At 46.4% G+C, this 23,350-nt stretch overlaps 1 protein-coding gene across 1 annotated transcript in view; it reads left to right on the top strand.

The window, feature by feature from the left end:
- LOC142575488 (uncharacterized) overlaps nucleotides 1–22,458 on the top strand; it is a 164,073-nt gene extending 141,615 nt beyond the window's left edge. The window contains exons 7-10 of the mRNA XM_075684895.1: nucleotides 2,760–2,861; nucleotides 10,277–10,402; nucleotides 11,021–11,196; nucleotides 11,965–22,458. Coding sequence (XP_075541010.1) covers nucleotides 2,760–2,861; nucleotides 10,277–10,402; nucleotides 11,021–11,196; nucleotides 11,965–12,156 — 596 coding nt within the window. The 3' untranslated portion in view covers nucleotides 12,157–22,458. The remainder of the gene's footprint in view (nucleotides 1–2,759; nucleotides 2,862–10,276; nucleotides 10,403–11,020; nucleotides 11,197–11,964) is intronic.
- Nucleotides 22,459–23,350: the final 892 nt, after the last annotated feature.

Raw genomic sequence — 23,350 nt, 5'->3', positions numbered from 1 at the left:
GTAAGCGACAGTTTTAGAAATTTCAAACTCACTACCCCGTTGTCTGGACTCTCTCCCACACGCGCACTCAACGAACGTGTATGACCAAGCAAAAAAAAAAAAAAAAAAACCGTTTTGTTGACTGTGTGCAAGGGATAGTGTATTCGGTGTCATTAAAATGTGGAAAACGATATATCGGCCAGTCAGGCCGTTGTATTAACGATAGGCTTAGAGAGCATGATAACAATGTAAAATATCTACCAATCAATGTTCACTAGCAAGATTTGCAGAATGTCGACAAGTGCTATGCTACAATTATACAGGGTGCTTTTTTTCGGCTTTTTGCGGCACAGCTTGCGAGCAATAACCAACAAAGGCAAGACGAATGTACGCACAATACAAAGTGCACAGGTTCAAGCGCTACGGATCTGTCTAGGCCTTCCTCAGAGTTCATTAACAGCGGCGACTATAGCAATCGCTGGAGACCACCTTGTCAAGACCCACATTGAAATTGAATTTCTCAGGACCCATATATAAGGCATCTAACCAGGACTCCTCGTCACCACTTATAGCCTCTCTACCAGCGGACAGACCGCGCACCTCTTTCAGCCAAATGATAACCGCACATGGTGAATCACTGTCAGCTTGTTTCACTCCTGCTGCGAGAACTTCGATTCCTCCATGGTGCCTCGCTCAGCCAAAAATCAACCTGACAATACCTGGAATCAAGAAAAAAAGCTGATCTATCATCACCAATCTTTAAGCAACTCACGTTATTACTTTTGTACGAGAACTACCGTGACCCTACGCATGTCTACACTGATGGATCTGTCCTGCCAAATAGCTGCGCTGCGGCAGTCGTGATACCAGCGAAAGTTACAGCCATCAAATTTAAGACGGCTCACTCGACAACATCGGCGGTAGCAGAGCTCGCAGCGCTCCTTACAGCCATTCATTACATTGGTGATGAAGCGCCACACAAGTGGATTATCTTCTGCTATTCAAAGGCGGCGGTGCAATATCTACTGTCACCTTAACGCCGCGAACCGCACGAACAGCTAGTATTTCAGATTACAGAGACGATGCAGGCGCAGTGACGCAGGCCATAAGTGACGCAGGCCATGAAATAACTTTCGAATGGCTTCCAAGTCACTGCGGGATTATCGGCAATGAACGGGCCGATCAAGCTGCCCGTTCAGCCCATACTGAGGACTACCACGTATCGATGCCACTTTCTAGAACTGACGCAGCACGGAAGCTCCGCCTGCTTGTGAACCAGTGAACCACGTCGTAATGGAATGAGCCACATTTCAGGAATTCTCGACTGTACTCCCTTGATCCCACACTAAACTTTTCGAGTCCCATCAAAGCTTCGCCGTGGAGACGCCACGCTTTTGTATCGACTGTGGTTGGGCGTTGCTTTTACCAAAGCCTAAGCGTTCCGCATAGGAATGGCCGACACCGTAACCTTTGACCACTGCATGCGGCCATGAAGAATCGATTGGCCATATTTCGTGTGACTGCCCGCAGAGGGAATCCCTTCGCCACGAACTCGACCAGCTGGGTGACTGACCGCTATCAGAAGAAGGAATTCTACACCATCGACAGGACCTAACGTCACAGAAGAAGGCCGTGCAAGCGCTACTGCGCTTCTTGCGATCTACCGGCCTTTGCGAACGTCTCTAACGGTAACGCCCTTCGCGTGTGTGTGTGTCTCTGTGTGTGCATTTTTTCTTAATCCTTTCCTATCTGTCCCCTGTCTAACGCCTATCTCCCAACCCCAGTGTAGGGTAGCAAACCGGAGACTAATATCCGGTTAACCTCCCTGCCTTTCCTATTAATCTCTCTCTCTCTCTCTCTCTCTCTCTCTCTTGTAATCAGTGGAAACCTAGCCTTTCATTTTCGGCAGCTTGGATATAAGCCTCTGTTGTCGCAGAGTGAAGCATTGCGTAAGCACCCTGATAAATGCACCTGGGAAATCTTAGAGGCTTTTGAGATTAACCGCTTAAATGTTGATTGCGTCAGCATCCCGTCTCTTAAGCTGTCCAAAAAGAAATCGATTTTCTGAAAATTGTATTGTAACAAGAATGTGCTGGACGCGAAATGCTTCCCCTTTTTCTTCCTTTCCTTTTGACCAAGGTCTGCTTTCTTTTATTGTTGTTGTTGACACTGCCTTTATTTCTCTGTGTAAAAGGCCCAGCAAGATTAAAAACACGCAGTTGTTAGTCAGCGCAGTGCGTGTGTGGTTCCTCATTTGTGTCCCGTCTTGAAGCGCTGCTCTTTCTGTGCATTGAGCCCGAGGTAGACAAAATGAATCCGGAGCCCCGCACAAGAGCTTGTCTCATAATCATTCTTTTTCAACAGCGCAAAAGACAAGGACGAGACGAGTGCGCATACACAGCGCTGACCATACAGACACTGAGCTCACTAACAACTGCGCATTTATTATCTCGTCTCGTCCTTGTCCTTCGCGCTGTTGAAAAAGAACGTTGCACCAACTTGCCGAAGCTTCTACAGTGTCTCATAATAATATCGTGGTTTGGGTGTGCGAAACCGTAAAGTTTAGTTTTAGTTCAATTATTTTACTGCCTGCGTAGTTTTGGTGGCGTTAGTAAGTGCGGTCACGACTGCTGGCATATCTTCACGTCGGCTGCCATCGTGACGCGTCAAATGTGATGTCATGACGTCATTCCCTATAGTTTTGTGGTGCCCTTCTGACCACCCCACTGCACTTGCTGTACGCATCACTGTCCGTGCGCTTTCACTCTCATTCGCTGCAGGTACGCAGAATGAGAAAGACCTGAGCGACAGCTCCGAAGACGAGTCGAAAGCAGTACGCGTCAACAGGAGGGTCATCTCCAGGAAGGCTCTCTACGACTCAAGTGAGTGATGGCCGTGGCTTCGCTATGTATTACAGACTTTAGCCCCTTCAGTCCCAAAAAAATGAGGGGCTGCGGATTGAGTAATTCAGTGTTACTTACGGTATTTTTATTCCGAGGTGCTACAGACTACGCTGAAAAAAAAGAAAAGCCAAGGTGGTAAGACTTGTTCACATTACGGAAAAAATAGTCACCGATTACAATTAAAATTACTTCTTTCGAAAATGTAATTCGCAGCAGTTACCAATTACTACCGCACAAATGTAATTCAGCAATGACTAAAAACAGTAATCGATTACTGTAACGTTACTTGCCTCCCGATTTTTTATTAATGGGACACGCATACAGTATATAAGAGGAGCGGGCCTGGGCCTTTCAATGCACCTTTTGCAGCCCTTCACACGTTGTCTATCTCGACTAAGAACTGCCTTTCAAAAATTTCTTGGGTAATGTCTCCTCGTTTCTTGTGAAGGCATCCGACAGTGACACCGAAAACTCCCCCGACGTGTGCGCTAGACGGAAGGAAGGAAGGAAGGAAGGAAGGAAGGAAGGAAGGAAGGAAACAGTGGAGAAGGAAGGCAGGGAGGTTAACCAGTTTAGCCTAACCGGTTTGCTACTCTACACATGGGAGCGGGATGGGGGGGGATGAAAGATGGGTAGAAGAGATAGATGGATAGCTAGACGGAAGATTTGCGTTGTAATGTACGAACACTCCGCTCGCAAGAATTGTGCTTAATCGATTCCGTGATACTCGGGACTGGATCCTCTGTGAGTAATAGCGCTTCATTGTTTCTGGCGGTAGGGGAAGGCGCTCCCGATAGGGCTGGTGGAAAACTGAAAAACAAAACAATCATCGTTAGGTGATTTGCTGATCTCAATACTGGAAGTGACCATCGCTTTCGAGTGGAAAATAAGCGCGGTTTCAATTTGTCGGCTATCATCTCGTGGGCCTCCTCCCGGCGCCCTTCATTCATTAGCGATTCAGACTTCAACGACTATCGATAACCGACGCCAGCAAACTTTCACGTACCTCGAAAAAGCGGCCACATCTGTAATGCATATGAATATAAAGCTGCACAATGTTCAGCCCCTAAAATTATTGTTTTTGTTACAATCACAAAAATACCTGTATATGAGCGACGTACGTGTCCAATAGGTAGAAATGTGCATATACGTTTAACGGCCAAGGAACTTCTGTCTATGTGAGAGAAGTCTTAGGTCGGACTAAGCGAAGAAGAATTGAGCAGCCGCTCTTACCGCCCATGAAGGCCGCTTAAAAGCGCTTCCACGAGAATGAGATATATAAAAGCTCAGAGGTTGGACTTCCAAGAGAGGTGTGCAAAGCTGAAAGCCCTCCGAGTTGAGGTGATCGAGACGCAGCAGCAGGGCGCTCATTGTGGTATTGTGGGAAGGAAGTAAAAGGTGTACATGTTTTAATCCCTTTGGACACTCCACTTCCCACCAGGTTTGAGTGCTCGAAACTAGCATCCCGTATTATAGCTTGTTTCGTCAAAAAAAAAAAAAAGGAAAGTAACTGGTTACATGCAATTGGTTACTCAAAAACCTAATCGAATAACAGTGAGCGTTACCGAGTAAACATTGTAATCGGTTAATTACAAAATTACTGATATAGGAAATTGATTACAACTAATTATTTACGTGCAATTCGTTATGCACAAGTCTCAAGGTGGTAGCAAGATCCTTTGTGTGCTTTCTAGTGAATCATCGTGATTACGAAGTAATTGAATCTCGATTTAGTGTACATTCAGTCATTCCGCGTTCTTTTTCGCGAGAGGAATTAAACCACCTCAGGAAAAGACGTAGTACGTAATTTATTGTCTGCAGGGTATTTCGAAGGATGAAAAAAAAAATATAGACGTTCTCCTCTGCTGACCGAAAACGGTACGTGGAAACCGTCTGACGTGTTTTTGTAAATTCGTTGTCTTTAGCAAAACTCAGCACATTGATGTGAAATCTAGCCATCTACCCAATGTAGCCATAGCCACAGACGTCATGTGAATACTCCTTATACCGACAGTTCACCCGTGTGCGCCGCCTGTCGGATGGAATTAAGGCTCACGAAGAGATTTAGGAAGACAATTGGGCGTGTCATTCGATTGCAGAGACACGCCAACAATATACCCGATTCTCATTGGCTCGCAGGAGCCGCAGCTTACTTTGCACTGTACGGAATTGGTGAAGTGGCCGAGTAGAGGTCGCGAAGCTCGCCCATATAGGAGGCATTTACGAACACCTGTTGTTTTTCTTTAAGGTGAAAGCCTTAAGTGTCTCCTCCCCCCCCCTCTTTGCGCTATGGCCCTAAAGAAAAAAAAAGAACCGTGGCAACTAGTTGAGTGGTACAAAAATTCTGGCTCTGCCGCAATCAAGATTAGATCTAAGCATGAAATGGCTACCGGCAAAGCGGATTGGTTGCAGTAATTACGACGATTACACACAACCGTCTCAACCATTTCGCGACCATCACAACCTTCTCACAACCATCCGCGGCGCGGCGGACGCCGGCGGCCTGGTCACGCAGCGTGGCGCAAAACGCGCGCCACGGAACTCACGGACCGCTCGCGTGGAAAAGAGCACAGGCAGCCCTATTTTAGCGCCAAAAGATGACAATAAAATGTATGGTGCACTGTATCTGCCTTTTGAACGTCGCTATTGGAAATGACAAACTAAACTTCGGCGTACTAGAAGTCACAGCTTGAGCGATATTGCAAGCAAACCTTAGGAAGAAATCGGAAGGAATCTTTTTTTGTAATTTGTTTGGGCAGTAATTGACGCATGTAATGCGTTCCTGTGAAAGGCGTTGGGGACCAGAGACTGCGTTTTCTTACGTTTTGACTGGTTGCCCGGATAGTCTCATTTTGTTCTCGCAACGCTGCGCGGATGTTCTCGTTTCGTTCTCGCCCCACTCTCGTCTTGAGTGCCCGGATAACGGTTGCCGATTTTGGCTCAAGGTCTCTCGAAGGTCGCCGACAACGGGAGCTTAAAGCATTTCGTGCTTAAAAACAACAACAACACGTGACCTTCTCCGGGAGAGCGGCGGGTGGAGAGGGGAACGAAGGTGATGCGTCGCTCACGTCACGCGGCGAAGGCAGCGGTTGCGGCGACAATCGACTGCGAAGCGAGAGAGACGGCGATCGAGGACGCTCGCCCGGGGCCTAGCGGATTGCGCGGTAGGCCTCGGAAGTACGCTACGGTCGAGGATGCTTGCCACGCGAGAAACAAAGTGTTACGTACGAAGCGGCTGGAGCAAGATATTCGACCGCGAGTGCTGCTTTTCCCTGCTTAGAGGATGCAACGTAACTGTGCGCGGCTTGTGTTACGCATTCGTAACACTTACTGGGGACAAGCATGCTGCGCCTTTAGATCGCGCATTATATGCTGGCATGCGTCGTTGAGGAGGTCGACCTTAAGGGGAAGCTTTAGCTCGGGCCCAACTCCGACGCGGCCTATTCAAATACATGTAAAACGCAAAAACGTTTTTATGAGATGACCCCTGGACCGATTTTGATGAAATTTGTTGCATTTGAAAGAGAAAGTTAAATTCTAGTGACTGTTGGAAGCGGAATTTCGATTTAGGGCTTGAATTTTCTTAAACCGATTTTCAAATATTTGACCGTTTGAAAGAAATAGAAGCACGAAGTTTACAAATTCATAGCTCTGCATCAAGAACTGATATCGCTGTTCTGTAAACGGCATCCATTAGATCATTCAAAGCGGACAAATTCAATATGTCATTTTACATATTACGTGAATTTGTTACGTTGGTTACAACGGTTTTGCAAAAGTTGTATTTCCCTATGATTAAATTTCTTTATATTCATGTGTAACATATCAATTTTGTCCGCTTTAGATGTACTATTAGATTCAATTCACAGAATTGTATTATCGTTTTTAGTGGTTGAGTTACAGAGTTGTAAACTTGATAGTTTCGTTTTCTGAAAATTTTCGATTTTAGCCAATTTGTAATAAAAAATTGACGACATAACTCAAAAATTCGAAACCAACAGTCACTAGATTATAAGTTTGTCTTTTAAATGCAACAAACCTCGTCAAATTTGGTGCAGCGGTTGCCGAGAAAAATGAATTCTCCTTTTACATGTATTTAGATAGGAGCACTCGAACTAAAGCTTCCTCTTAAGCGCCACACGTGTACTTCACACTGCGGCTCGCTGTGTCTTGCAAGAACTCTGACCCCTCCGATCATATAACTTAATGCATTACCACGTGTGCAATCTGGCTTTCGCCTTCACTTGTAACAGGAGTGTAACATGCTGCCGAACTTTTTTGTTACGTCTGTAAAAAAGTATGATCGTGCGTGTGTCTCCGAGAGCTTGCTCTCCATGATGGAAGAAACTGCGATCGTCTGTGATCGGCGTTCAGCGTCTGGGGCAGCACTAAAAAAGTGGGCGTCAACTGGCTTCTTCCTTTCTTTCTTTCTTTCTTTCTTTCTTTCTTTCTTTCTTTCTTTCTTTCTTTCTTTCTTTCTTTCTTTCTTTCTTCCATTAACGGCGCCACTCCCGATTGGAGAAACCAACTTCCAATCTGGTTTTCCGGAGCGCGCTCTCGCCTGCTAAGTCTCGCATAGCCGGCACGCTGCGTCGCGTCTTCTCTCGCTTCGCACGCGCCCCTTCGACTTAACTGTTTGATCTCGGTGGCTATATACCGCGCTCGCGCGACATTCAAATCAGCGACGCGCTCTCTCCCTCGGGACTACAGAGCGTCCCCAGCCCCTGTCATTCGATAATGAACTCGTCAGGAGGTGGCGACGCGTTACTGCGGCATCGACGCCCCTCGGCGGCGAGCTATGCGCGCTTAAATACCCGCTATGGCTGTAGGCGGCGCGCGCAACCCGAAGGTGGTTTAGTTGCCCCCCCCCCCTCTATTGTTCACCCCCCCCTTGCTAGTTCTCCACCTTCACGGCAAGAAGTTCGCGACCCAATCCAAGAGCCTCTACCCTCTGTCTTCTGAAGTGCGACTAGTGTGGACAAAGCTATATGGACCGCGTAAGCCGATCAGGATTGAGAACTTACTGGAGGCTCGATCGTCCGCTGGTCCGTGGCTAATCCTCCCAAGCGTGGTGTATCGATCGCACGGAAGGATCAGCGACGGATTAGCGGCGCACAATGGGGACATTGTAAGATGCCAGTGTTGTTGTTGTTGCTGCTGACGCAGGGCACATGGGCAAACGCGGAAGCAGAGAGCGGTTTGTCCGCGTGTCTGCTGTAATGAGTGCGACCTCCGGTGTTCCTTGTTCCTTTCCTTTTACGTATTTGTTAAGTGTTATACGTTTTCAAATAATAATTATAGATATTTATTAAAGCAACCCAGGAACAGCCGTCAGGCCTTCCTTCTGGCGAACAGTTATGATGCTCTTGTACAGCGGATGGAAAATGGCTATCACAGATATGACACATATTTGAAAATAGAACAAGAGATAGAAGAATAAAATCAAGAAAGGTTTGAGGCTGCAGGCACTCATCTTTCGAGACGCATGTTAGAAGACAATTTACCCGTCTAAAATGTTGCTATCTGTAAATATAAGTTCATAGGATTGCGTAATCTAATTTAATGCCGAGTAAATTCAATAATAGAGAAAAATGGATAGCCCATTCTTTTTTCTCAAAGATAATGTGTCTGGAAGTGCGCTGCATCTCTGACAACAATGGTCGGACAACTATAACCTGTCCGTACATCTCATTAACATGGGACCGAACCTTTACCTGATCCCGGTTCCGCACTGGTCGACGCGGTCCGCAGTAGCTTTTCTACTGTACTGCACGCATTTGTTGGAAGCGAAAGCATGTCGAAGAATTAGGCCGGCTTTAGGTGACTTCACCACCTATTTTCAGCCGCAGAGGAAGTCGGCACGGGATCTCTAGCTGAAGGGCGTCTGGCGGCGTCAGAAGACTTGCCGAGTCCCCCGGCCGTAAGAGGATTAAGTTCGCTGACACGTATATGCGGCCGAGGCCGCCTCCTGGCGCACTAAGTGGACCTCGCCGGGAACTTTTAAAGAAGGGCCCCGGACGACATGAAAGCCGGACAGAACGGGTGGAGTGGTTTGCGCGGTGCGCGTTACACGTGGGAAATGATGCGGCGCAGACGGAACGACACGTGGTTAATTAATCATTTTTTTTTCTACTAAAGCATCCCATGCAGTAGGCCCGAGGAGCGAATCGTAATGTTGTGCAGGCGCGCCGCGAAAATTGATGAATGCGTGTGATCCGTACTGTTGTTGATGCCAAGGCGTAGACTTGGTTGTCGCCGTGCACGCGTTGATTCGCGTTGGCGATATAAGTAGCCTAAACGAACGTGCTGCTGGTATAAGCTGGGTGCTATTAAATGCTGCTGCTATAATGCTATAATGCTATTAATGCTACCACACGAAGCCGCCAGACAAAGAAGCCAAGGAAAACATGTAGGGGAGGTAGGCTTTCCTAATCTTGTCACGGGACCTATTCCCCTGCCTCCGTCAAATGGTGTTTTCGTTACCTTAACACCCCTTCTGTTACTTTAATTCGACCGCCGGGTATTACAACATTACATGAGTATCGATTCCGACCGACTGCTGTCTGGCACATGTCGTTTTCCAGTTCGCTCGGAGTGCTATAAGCTCGGCGTATATCTTCGGTTAGTTCGCACATGTGCACGTACTGCTGTTTACCGGATACTGGACACTTACGCATGACTGGCAGTGCTGATTACCCCAGCTCGCAACAATTAGTTCAACCAAAGCGTACAAAACCATTATTGAAATTGCGTACGGTACACTACTCGGTTGCTGGTGTCTAAATGCTTCGATAACAGCATAGTCCGCAATGCGCAGCGGCTTTCTTTCTTTCCTTCGACAATAACATTAAAAAATGACTCTTACGATTTGCGGTTGGACAACCTGTCACAAGTTGTCGCCACCAGCTCTGCTGTTGTCTTCTGAATATCCGGTGTTCTGGTGATTCGTGAACTGCTAAACTTAATCCGTTCGGTTAAAATTTTCTTTTAACGAACTTTAGATTTTCCTTGTACGTATTATCCTTAAGAGAATACTGAGTCATTCGGGATGTGAGTGGAAGTAGTGGCGCTGATAACGACATCTTGCAACTCTTTGTTCAATATCAACGTGTTTGAAACGTTTTCGTATTGGAGAGACTGCTCTCGCCAGAGGAAAAAGAAACTGAATCGTTGACGATTACGTGGCTACCACGCTTTGCACCGGCAGCTAGGTAGAATGCGATTGATCGCTGAAATAATAACTATTTGATCTCTCTGGTTTGCGCCACGAGATGACGCCACCAGTGCGGCTGCTCACGCCTACGTCACCGGTAACACCGAATTTTGTGAAGTGAATTTTGTGAATTTTGTGAAAGTGTTCCTCTTTCTCCACTCACCTGCGAATGCCGGCGCAGCGGACAGCGACTCGTCGGCCAGTCCACGGATGGGCAGCGGGTTCCCGCTGTCGCCGGACCAGAGCTCGGAGCGGCTCAAGCCCGAGGGCCCTGCGGACTCTGCTGGCACAGAACATGCGTCCGACCGTGAGTCAGCAGCTTTGATCATCCAAAGCAGGGTTCGGATGAACGCTAGTGGCCTCGGCGAGGACAAACATGTTCGATTGCAACGTGAATAACTTTTGTTTGTAGGAAGACAGAAAGGTTGGGCCTTGAGCTAATGCGCTTTATCTTGTTGCTTTGCTCTGGGGAATGGAAAGAGAGAACGAAAGAGAGATAGAGGGTGATGATGGCAAGAAGGAGGGTGCGACAGGAGCGTTTAAGCCCCTGAGATTCTTTGAGGTTGGAGTCGTTGGGGCAGGTATTCGGAGGCCATGGTAGGCAGTGCAGGGTCTCTTCGATTTGTCGTTCCTGACTGCCAAAGACGCCGAGCACGTCAACGTTCATAATCCGCAAACAGCGCCTCGGGCAGTCCTGTGCAATACGGAGCGACGAATTGAAGACACCAGCTGTAGCGCGTGGGGAAAACGTTGCGCAAACCCAAAAGAAGATGCTTTCTATAGAATGGCGGTATGTCCGCTGTGGAGAGTCTGCTGCTGTCGCAGAAAATGTGTTGAGAAACGGAAAAATTGGTGAAGGCTGTCGATCTTTAAAAATTCTTTTGTCACCCTCGTTCACTTTCTTGCTAACTGCGTGTGTGCGCAGTGTCACCAAGTCGCAACTCGCCGACACCCAGCGTGCGCTCCTACCACTCGGACATGGCTCCATGGAGGCAACGGCAACTGCAGAGGGAGAAAGAGGCCGCTGCGGCCGCCGCGGCCGAAGACGAGGACAGCGAAGACGCGGCCAGTGCGCACCGCTTCTCGCCTTATCTCGTCGAGGTGAGAAAGACAGCGGGAATGGCACGCCGCGCTCACTGACTGCACTCGCTCGCCTCACTCACTCACTCACTCACTCACTCACTCACTCACTCACTCACTCACTCACTCACTCACTCACTCACTCACTCACTCACTCACTCACTCACTCACTCACTCACTCACTCACTCACTCACTCACTCACTCGTACTCTCATTCACTCTGTCTGTTATGTCAAGATGCTTATCGTTACTAAGCTTATTCACAGGTTCGCACTTAGTGACAGCTCTTTTCTTTACAATTACCCCATATTTGTAAACATAGGATGTCCCCGTGTCAGTTTTTTATTCCACACTACGGGATCTACTGCAGTAATGTTTCTATCACGTATGGGCACGGAGCAAGAAACATTTAGGAGTAGAAACTCCGCTGTTTGCGGCGACCAGAAAAAGTCACAAGCCCGCGGAGCCGTTATCGTGCTGGCGGCGCCTGGCGGCCTGGAAAGAAATTACCGCCGTTGAGAGCGCGCCGGAGCGGCCTGCCCGGGCGCTGCATTTTTTTTTTTCGCTGCGGCTTCTCCGACGCGCCGCATGGCGCCGCCACTGTATATGGCCCCGTCGGCGCATACAACAATTGTGACCTTATCTGGTCGCCCCTCCTAAGTGTCTTACTCCGTGCGTATGGGTAACCTCACCATACTTTTCGAATTAAACTTGACACCGCGCAAAATAGGTCCCCGACATGACGCTGGATTGCGCGCGCCTGCTTCCTTTTCTGTCGCCACGACGCAGGACCGCTCGGCCGACAGCCTGGGCAGCATCGGCGGTACGGGCCGCTACGTGAGCGCCCACCCGCCGCGATCGTCGCGCCGCGAGCTGCTCGACGTGGAAGGCGACGACGCGAGCAGCAACGGCGGTCGCGCCGACTCAAGTAAGCCCAAGAGCAAGAGTTTCATCCGCAGGCTCAGGCTCACCACCAGGTAGTAGCGACCGAACGTGTGCGCACGCGAGAAGTGACTTTTCTCGGATCTCTCACCACACGCTATGACAGCGGCGACTGTAAAGCACTGTTGTGAATCGAGTGCAACGTTGAGTTTGTTTGCAAAGGCGGGTTCCTCTTGAACGACAGGTTCTGGCAGCGCGACACAAGAGAGCTTGGCTGTGAAATAACTCATTCGTTTCGCGCGAGCAGTCATAACTGTGTAGTTAGTGCGCTGGTCGACCTGATCCCCCGAGTTCATTTTTGAAGACAAGGTCTTCTTAGCTGACTTCGTGAGGTTTGGAGTACCTGGGATCTGAGTACCTTTTAACTACTTCCAGAAAAAAAGAAAACGTCACTTTTGCGCCTCGGGACTGTGCTAGCAAGTCGCAAGAGGTATGAAACTAGAGGTCTCAGTGAGACAGGAAGCAAGAATTATTCGCACAGTAGGTAAAATTAGCGGTAAGGGTGTAATAAGCGCCATACAGTCGAACAATACCTGTATTGCAATATACCCCCTGTAAAGGGTGCACCGCCGTATATATATGCATGTTGGGGCAAAGCTGCCGCACGGCCCGCATTAGGGATCGACTTAGCTTGGAATAAGCAGGGCTCGCGCTAGACAATGGTTTCCGGAAGCCCGCTTCGGCGGTGCCTACAAGAAGCGAGATTTAGTCGTAGAATAGCTAAAACTAGTGGTACGAGCGTAATTAGTGCCAATATATTTGAAAAGTAAACACATTGCACCATAGACTACGGTATCTCTGGCATAAGTGGGGATAGCTATAGGCGCTTGTTGGTACGGCATATCTTATTTTGTTTTAGCGAAAGCTGTATGACAGACAAAAACAACAGAAGGGCACCTTTGACACACACCGCGATGTGTACGTCAAATGTGCCTTTGTGTTCTCCTTGTCGTTCAGCTTGCTCTACAATGAAATAAGCTCTGACACCGGCCTACCTGGCCTCTTGGCCAAAAGAAAAAAAAGAAGAAAGGGGTCAAGCAAGTGTTGATGCTAAAGGAAACAAGGTGGACGGTTGCTTGCTTAACATGTTTATTTTTCCATTTGGATTCGCTCATCCCTTGGTATTAACCATATTGATCAAAAGGAAATGATCTGGGTTGTAAGAATTAGTGAGTAAAGTCGCTCATGCATACACATAGAGGCACGCTTTCGAAGAATATTTCTTGGAAGACAAAGCCAATGTAACTGGGCGTAATATACGATTCAAATAAGATATGAAATGAGTTAATCCCTAACACGAAAAAATACAGATAATAGAAGATATAGTCAACATTTACTCATCGAATCATTTGAACCGCCATGTACGTCGACCTTGTCTTCTTTGGCGTCGACACATGGTTGTACCATTCTTTTCCTTTGGCTGTATAGGTTGAAGCAGAAACATGACATAGCGACTCATCTTTACAGCCACAGCTGTGACTCGTTAAACAGGCGCAGTGACACGCAGGGATTAGGGAACACAGCGGCCGTAGGAGCATTCGCTCTCAGCCAGGATGCTGGACCTGGGTTTCAGATGGGCACAAATGCGAAGAATGCATCGTTGACTGCGAAGAGATTCAGTTGTCATCGCGTCAGCCAGTTTCAGTAATCTTCCGCGCCTGTAGGTGTGCAGCGAGTTCTAAATGTGCACAAGTAATGTGCGCTGTCAATCGCGGGTCCTCTACGGCTAAAGAAATGCAGAGATATATGCGCGTGACGGAGCAGAATTTAACATCGCGCGTACACGCAAGGCTTCGCACCAGTGTCGACAGACCTCCGCAGATGTTGGCAAACGTTGCTCGTTGAAGCAGACAGGAGAGAAGAAAAAGAAGTGGCTCTCTATCTTCACTTCTTGTTGCGAAACTTAGCGCTTTATCGCTTACGGTAGAGAGAAGCAGCGAATACGCGCCGGTGGTCTTTTGCATTGGCTACAGTTATGGCTGCCCACGCAGACGAGAAGTAAAAAAAGGCGCTTGGAGCTCGATTCTGAAAGCGTAACTTTCGCTGACAGTCCTAGGTATTATCGAAAAAAGAAAACAGAGAAAGATAACTGCAAACGACGACTGCAAGACCTTACACTTACTGCAGACCTGAGCAATTATTGAGAAAAAATAACCCCAGCCGACCTCCTTGCCCATAGTCAGCTCAGCGCCTGCGTTTCTGTAGGTTAGCCTAGTACCTTCACGTAGCCAAACCCGCGGATACTTCGGAGGCTACGTCATTTCTTTCACACATCAGTGTCACCTGGCTTCTAGCGTTTTACATGACAGAGTGTCTGCGATCACTTCGACAATAAAAAAAAAACTAGAGGAGCAACGGCGCTAGCCTTAGGAACCTTCCGATGCAAACTTTATACACATTGACACCCCTGCTTTTTTGTGCGGCGACTTATGAACTCGCGGCTGACACTTTCGCAGATTTTCACGGCCGTCAGGATACGGCAGTATTCGCACACTATATCATAGTTCACTGGGCAGGTTTTACCGACGTGTTCTACTCGTTTCGTGTCAGGATGTTCGAGCGCACTCCTGGAAAGAGGCATATGCAGAGGCCTTGTGCTTGTGTCACATCTGACGAACATGTTTGTCGCAGTGACGTATGCAAAATTTGTCGTCGTTGTTTGACGTGTAAAAGCACTGCGTTTGCAGTATGGACCTCATAACATGACGCACGGAATTGTACTTGCATATTTTTGTTCACTTAGTAGAAAGTGATCGTCATCTAGTCGTGAGCGTGCTTTGTGTCGGAGAGCAAGGTAGAAATCGCTGCTTTTTCTGAAGAGACAAACTTCACTCTTCCCCACCAAGGTACATGACCTGCGGAAATGTCTATGAGGAAAGGTGCCCCATTAAAGGGCGGTTTATTACGACTCGCATGACTGCTTCTTGTCGCGTTATGTATTTATGTGATTGTATGGGCACGTGAGAAGCATTCTGCGCAGTCATCGTACCGGCCTCACGTGATTCTGTTCTGACATTTTCCCGATGAATCGCCGAGCAGTTTTGACGTCCACTTGCTTTTTAAGTGGACTGAAGGAACATGTTGAGGAAATTTGAAAGTGAAGCTTACGGTTTTTGTGTCACCGTATAGACAGCGAAAGAAATTTGGCTTCTCGAAGCTCCAGGCGGCTTAGAGATGTGCTGGTAAATGGGTACTTGATATATTGGTAGTTCACGGAACTCGAAGATACGCTTCCTGTACCTAAAAAAAAAAAAAATGGAAATCACAGTTCGCAAATATGAGAAGGTTGGGAAACGATTACGATAGGTTTCAATTTGATGCTACATTTGGTCTCGAAATGCCGGACCTCGCGTCATCGACGTCACTGTAACGTCATGACTAAGAACAAAATTTGCCGACCTCATGTAGCAGCAAGGTTCGTTATGATGGCGTGGCAGGTAAATATAATTAAACGTGCTGTGCGCATTTGTTCTGGCTGCTCTTGCGTGTGGCAGCTGCAGTGATTGCAGCAATGGTGTACGACGACGCCAGTTTCCCTTGACGTCAGTTTCATCTGGGGTTTAAAGTGTTCGAGCCTTGATTTAACACACAAGAAAATTTACACGCCGAAAACGGCGTGCCTAGCGCTCTCTGCGCCACTTGAAATTCGGCGTTATAGGCGGCCCATGGTGCGATGGACTCTGGCTCAAAATGCTTCACCGTGCGTATTGTTTGCTATGGACTCGTGAACAGCTGTCTTATATGGCGTTGCAGGCATGAAGTTGTGCCAAGCCTCTTGTATTTTGCTTTCGTTCGATGCCTGTTGCACGTTTTCGATGCATTAAAGAGCTCTGCCGTGCCTAGTTATTTTGCTGGGTTATGATGGCTGTTTGTTGCTTTGACGAGATTGCTGCTTCCTGGAAGTATTGCATGGTCTTACTCACTTGTTCAGTGACGGTCCCAGAGTTGTGCATTTGTATTGTCTTTTTTTCTGTTGAATACGTGTCGATCGTTACAAGCAACGAAGGAAAATTTCGTGGTGACTCCTGAATTTTTTTTGTAAGGCAAACTGAACGTTGTCCCTACTTTAAATTTCCATTGAGGTTTCTTTTAATGTAAGGTTGGATTTAGTAGCGTACACTCGGAGGTTTTTCTTCCTTGTGTCCTAGCCACTGCAATGTCGTGATTTATACAAATTTTGAGTGCTGTGTTGGACTATAGTAAGAAAAAGCAGCGTGCAAATAGCTACGCTGCTTCCGTATGCTTTCTGTACTCACTGATCATGCGACGACAAAAAAGTATTGAGAAGTCCGCAAACTAAAAGAAAAGTATAAGTACCAATGCGATCTGACAATATAAGACCAAGCGAAAATTCTCCCCTACGTTAACATCAACATTTCACGATGTTTGAGCCGTCAGGTCTCCTGTCCGCGTCTTTACGATCGCACTCAGTTTAGTTGATAGTTGATGCACGTCTTTGTTTAGTATTTAATGTCGACTTTCCGATTAAAAAACCATTGAGCAGTATAGGGAAACAAATTAATTTTTTAGCAACAATTATTCCTCAAACGCCTGCATTCTAACCTGACATGTGAATGTGCACTGAATAGCTTTTCCATCGGATATACAGTCTTGTGGGACACTTTTACATTTTGCACAGATCATGAGCCACTGTGGGCTCTGTAATATATATTTGACTGTACCCCTGCATATACGCGCATGGAGCTACATTTGTAGCCGTGTCATACGCCTTAAATTATAGTGGCACGGATGCTTGAGTTTCTTGGATATCATAACGTTAAAGTATAACAACAAATCAGAACTTCAGCAACGGCTCTTTGTGGCGTTCTCGGCAGCGGACAATCATAAGATTTGTAACAAAGTTTACGAAATAGATGCTAACGGAAATCGAGAAACAGTATGCGAAAAAGCGGCGATTAAAACTATCACTGACTTGAGATATACTGCGGTTATTTTACTGGGACCGGGTGTCGGAATTCTTTGCAACATCTGTTTTCAGCACAGAAAGACAAGAGACCTTATTAACCTATGCAGTGACGTTATGTTGTTCCTAAGTGCTCGGTAAATTTCGTAACACTGACTGCAAATCGCTTTAATCATGGAAAGGACAACGCAGGCGTAATTAACCGCACATATCTTGTGAACGCAACACACACGCTATATCATTCAACCGAAAGACCACTGCTCTATGTAATGCACAACTAGACTAGATTGATCACTTGTCTAAATATCTTTGTCGCCGCCTTTTCGAACAGTCATTGTTGGTCTCACATACGCTGAATGTATAAATTACTTACGCCAAGGGCGTAGTATGGCGCGGCTCATCATAGTACCGTGTTTGCCTTCTTTTGAACCTGCATTTGTTCAGCCTGAATGTAATGCACTGCGAGAACGTGAACTTTATTTATCAAGGTATAGGCTTCCTCAGGGTATGCTGTCCCTGTTACGGGGAAATTCCAGGCAAAGCGCAGAGCTGTTTGACTGACGACACGACGCTGTCGTTCTTGTCTACGCGGCGACAGGTCTGATGACTTGCGTGAAGAAAGCTAGCCCTTGTACGCACAACTAGTAACTTCAGTTGTACAATTCAGTAAATGAGAACTATGTCACTTGTACACAGATCTGTCCCTGCGCCTCATAGCAGACGTGGTTGTAGTTTGCCTTTAGCTAGATACGTGGTTAATATGTAACACATTAACTAAGCCCTGAGCATCCTTCATGTTTAGGTAGCCTTCCTCCAATGCACATGGTCGTTCCTTCGCATCTAAGATATTGCGTTGATTTCCGACTCTCTAGTTCGAACTGGTGTTGTGCCACTTTCAAGAGGTTAAGTGCGTTGTCACAAAGGAGTATTACATCCCCGTAACGTCGTATACGTCGGAGTTTGAGCGCTTAGGTTTTTAGTGCTATGACAGCGTTTCTTTACTTTCGTTTCCGAACACTGTACGCTTTTATGGGATCATATGACGAAGTTAGCGTCCTTGATGACCTTTTCAAGGTGTAGTGCATCACAAGTCAGGCACATTTCGCATGGTTTAATACTACAGGACAATTACCAGTCTTTGACATCAGATAACGACAAAGAGTGTGCCAAATTTTCAGGTCTCATACTTTACGAAACACATTTTGTCGACAACTGGCCTACTCGCTATCTTGCGCTCACTTCTGCTGTTGGCTCAGCTGCTGACGAACACTCGTCGACGCAACTGAGTTGCTCATCTCACACTATCGCGCTTAATCTATGCAAGAATCTATGAAATAAGTTATCTCGACTAACATAATGAGAAGTAACAGGTGCGCTTGACCACTGCGTAAGCTTCAAACAGGGTAAAGGCGCCTCCCAAACGTAATAATGAAAGCAGTGCCAACAATAGCAAGATAGTAACTGTCACTACAACACTGGACACATAACTGCCTTTGAGCAAGGATAATTGTATAAAATAGATTATATTTGTATAGGAAAATCTAACGTTTGATATGCAAGCAGACTGTTATGGGTACATGATGAGAGCGCGTGGCAATCTTTCCTTTCCTTGAACACTGCGCATATTTTTTTTCTTGGATGTCGTGGAGCGAACAATGCTCACTAGTACAGTTTATGACATTTACAAACTGATGCTTGATTGGATTGAATTTTCGTCATGTCGGACTGTTAATCTCCCGAAGCTGGTATTCAGACGAACGCACAAGCAGACACTCTTCAGTGTTCGGTGCTTGCACTCCTTCTGTTGTGAAAGTTGCCAGATTCTTTCATAGCTTTCCTGTGTACGGCATATTGCCACCACTACCTTCGCTTTTCCTCCATGCTATTGCTTGCCATCTACTTTGGATGTGCCCTGGGACAAAGAAAATTCGCGAAAGTGTACTTAAGGGTGCAAAACCGAACAGTGACCAAGCTGAAGACTATGAAATATAGATTATAGACAGCAGATTTTAATAAGTCAATATTGCAGTATCTCTATGAAACTGTCCTACATGCTTATATGTAGTTTCACACTGACGCTATACGGCGTGGGAACCGAAGCGAAAAAAAAAATCGGCGATTCCTTTTGCAACACCATGGCAATGGCCACGGGCGCCGACACTACAACGCGACGATATTGTCACGTTCTCATGCACTCAACAAATCATCCCCCGCGTGCCAAACATTATGCTTGCCAAGTTTTCAATGTAACAAAAACACATTTTCCACATCGTCTGTTTGCTATTACGTCTTTTCATCAATCACGCATGGAAACTCAGCCTTTCTTCTTTGGTTCTTGAACTGAAAGTCATCTAGGTCTGCTGATCGGAAAAGCGGTTTTCATTTAACGCATTAAGCAACGCCTTAATTATCGAGAAGCGACAACAGCCCTGCTTGAAGACGATGAATTTTTTTTCCAGTCTTCATTTTGTCAGCACTTCATCACAAAAAACGCGCCTTTCGTGGCTTTGTGAAGTGACACTTTCACACTTTCACACAGCTTTCTCATCTAGGCTACGACTTTCCCAAGAAGAGAAAGTCTCGAGGGTCTTTTCGTTCCTGCTGCCGGCAGCAATTTTTTTTTCATAGCTAAGCCGCTACGTGGAGCGGGTTAACTATGAATCGTCAATGCTAGCCTTTTGGCCACCTCTCGAGTCGCTCGAAGAGCTTTAAGCGCACTCGTTTCAAATGCTTGGAGAACTGCACGCCTAAACAATACCGAGATACGTACGGAAGCCGGAATTGTCAAGTAACGCATGCTAGTCTGTATATTATGTATTTTTCTCAACAGAGTCACAACATCTAGCCTTACATATATATACATATAGTTCTGTGGCCTCTCATTTTACACTGCGCACAAGTTGCACAACCTATCGTGAACTTATTGTAAGCAACACGTTATAGAAAACACTCTACTCACGCACGTGTCTTCCTAGTAGCACACTTTACTCACAAACGCGCACGGTTAGTTGATCCAGTTCACAGTGAGGACAGAAAAATGCCCCAGTATACGACGAGAATGTGTCTCGTCAGCCGGGTGTCTTGTCGTGGCAACAAAGTTTTTCTGTCTTGGTAGCAAGGTCGTTGAAGTTAAGCTGCAAGCACGTGGTACGGTTATAGCATGCCATCCCACGTACGACTTGTTCCAGTAGCCGTAACACTCTACTGCTGCTGCTACTATTACTTGTTTATTATTACTACTACAACTAGTGTACTGGTCTTCTAGTGCCCGAAACGGCGTGCAACAAGTTGCCGCTAGCTTCCAACAGGTAACATCAGTCTAAGACGCTGTTTCTCCGGCACGTTGCGGATCACATCAGAGTTCTGCTGTGCAGTACGCCTCTTGCCAATTTTCAAGAGCACGGTGAGAGAATAAAGTCGTAAGATATACACATTGCTGAGACGACAAATCTTTCTGTCGTGACGACAACGGAATTAGCCTCGTCGTCGTCGCGACAAAACTTCAGACATTGAACACGGGTTGCTGGGATCACAAGAAAGGTTATTCCTATATGTTACGACAATTCGTGCCGCTACGTTTGGTGATGACAACCGAAGTTATGTCGTGACTACAGAAAACTGCATTCCCGCGACTGTAAGGCAGACTCACCACACGAATATTTGCCCCCATTTTTGTTATATTACTAAGTGTGCACACTAGTCGTGACACCAAAAAACTTTGTTTTCACGGCGATATATTAAACTTACGACTTCATTTCATGACCACACGATGTCGTGGTGTACTACAGGAACTTTCCTTACAGCAAGAGCTTCCTTCGTGAGTTGCTTCGTGAGGACAGCAATATTTCCGAAAATCAAAATGAGAGTGCCTTTCGTGACGGCAGAAAATTTATTTTCAGCTCTTTCAATGCTGAAGTGTCGAGGAAATAGATGCGCAAACATTTCAATGTTTTCATATTTACACGTCAATAAGCAAATGAGAAAGGAGAGTTTTGAACGATACCTTGTCGCGCTGGAGATCTATGTGTCGAAATTATGAAAACTTAGGAGATGACCGCGTGCGCGGTGTGGCCCTTCTTTTTTCTGATGCCACTATTCCGTCAGCAAGCTTTCTCCCTCAGCGCATGCAATAGCCCACCACACTGCGAACCATTCTATAGCTAACGCGTGGGCCGCGTTGCTTTGCGACGTGATCATTACACACTTGGTACTGCACCAAACAATGGGAGCAACATCGCTACAAGAATTGTAAATGACATCGCACTTTAGACATGTCTTAAAATAATTGCGTACAGCAGTAATAAGCAACTATATCAAAAGGATGAACAAAATCGAGTGGTCTTACTGAGCGGCTGTCTATACATCGGGCTTCCGCGTTGACGCTTCCTGAGTGTGATGTTCCTATAGCTGTTCTCTGTAGCTAATTTACACATGATTGCTATAGTTGCGGTTTAAATAAGTCGTAGAGCATCGGTTTCACGCCCGCCTAATTGACCTTGCGCTAGATTTTTTGCGTCATATCTTATGCGCCGTGGTCCTAATAGTAGAGTACTCTATGACGCGTGCAAAGAATCAAAGAAAGGATAGACGCAGTTGAGCAAGTGGAGCAAAGCCCGACGCCGTACTTTATCTGCACTTTCTTTCCCTGAATTCGATTAGACGCTAGTGTCGCAGGACTTCAGCGATTTCATCTAAGCATGTCACTAGGAAATAAACCACCTAGTGCCTCAAGACTGAGCACTTTGACTTGAGCGTATGGCGCCACTTGAAATGTTATTGAGTCGCTCCTTTGTGAGCAGGGCTGCAGTGCACGTCTTTGTGATGTTCAAGCTACGACGTTGAAGCAGACTTGCTTATCAGAATGTTCTTCTCACGTGATTTATCTTAACATATCGTGACCTTCCCACGTGTCTTGAATACGCGTTTGACAAAGTGCAATTCTTGCTGTTCTGTCAATTGTTAGAACTACGCAATTGCCTTTAAATGCCGCGTTTATCTATGTACTGTCATAAGGTAATAACGCTACTATCGCCTGTACTCACGCGCTTGCGTTTGCTTTGCGGAGAGATCTCTCTTAACTTATGCAATGATGATAACGATGATGATTTTTTCAATAAGCTCATTGTTCGGGCTAGACCAAGAACCAGGTGACATTATGATAACATATAAATGAACATGAATTGTACGAGATAATGAGATGCTCTCGCTTCCCGCCTGCTTCATCCCCTGCGGATCACAGCTGTTTTTCACTGACAATGTGTTCCCGATGTACCTTGTTGTGGCTCTTTGTTTACTTTCCTTTGAGATTGCTGCCGCTTTGCAACTTTTTTTTTGTTTTTCTATGTGTTCCTGTGATGTACCCATTTTGCTGTTTCCCCGTTCAACTCGATGCATTAAATTATGCTGCTGAAATGCGACTGAGTTTGTGCTTCTTTTCTTTTGCTTCCTTGGTTGCCTCTCTTTTGTTGAACGGGGCTGGTGCGCATTGTCTACGGTGCGCTTACAGGCTCGACATGCACTGCTGTTACAACCCGTGCAAGTGAGTAGCATGTCACCTGTGCGAGGGAGTGCGACGTAAGTTGCATGCGTATCTAAATGTTGCGGTACGGCTGATCGATCAGCGGGCTTATCAATCAGTCACAATTCATGAGGTATAGTCACTACACGAGAGCTGCATAATAGTCCAATCAATCAATCAATCAATCAATCAATCAATCAATCAATCAATCAATCAATCAATCAATCAATCAATCAATCAATCAATCAATACTTATGGCTGTACAGAGTCCACCGTTGCCAACCATTCGTTTTGGGAAAGCGTCGCTGATTATTACGGCCGGAACAAGTCAACACAATAAGACACGTATTCTAGTGTAGATTTCGAGAATGAAGCCGAATGCGGCCGCTGATAACCGATGTTTTATTAGGGTAACCGAAGCGGTCCCATGAGAAAAGAAATGCAGTCTTAAAAGTGCAAAGCATTAGCTGTTGGGATATGACAGGAAATTCGAAGGCATAGTACAGAGTGGGCTACCGCTTTCGTTCTGCTGTAAACTGGTGGTGACGATGACGTCTAGGAAACGAGATGTCAAGAGAGCACGAAGATGGCGTTCTGGCGGGCTTTTAAGTTCGAATAGCGGCTTCAAATACTTAAGGTCCTCAATCGCGCTGCAGTGACCGGTCCTTATTCTTGAGAGCAAAGAATCAACGTTCGGGCAACGGATCGATGTAGTAGACACTTTATCAAAAGAAAGGAAACCACCGTACAGGCTACCGCAGCTGACTATGGACCTTGAGATAGGCCTCCTT

Source organism: Dermacentor variabilis, chromosome 3, assembly GCF_050947875.1.
Source record: "Dermacentor variabilis isolate Ectoservices chromosome 3, ASM5094787v1, whole genome shotgun sequence".
Lineage (NCBI taxonomy): Eukaryota > Metazoa > Arthropoda > Arachnida > Ixodida > Ixodidae > Dermacentor > Dermacentor variabilis.
This window is presented reverse-complemented; position numbering and strand designations above follow the sequence as displayed.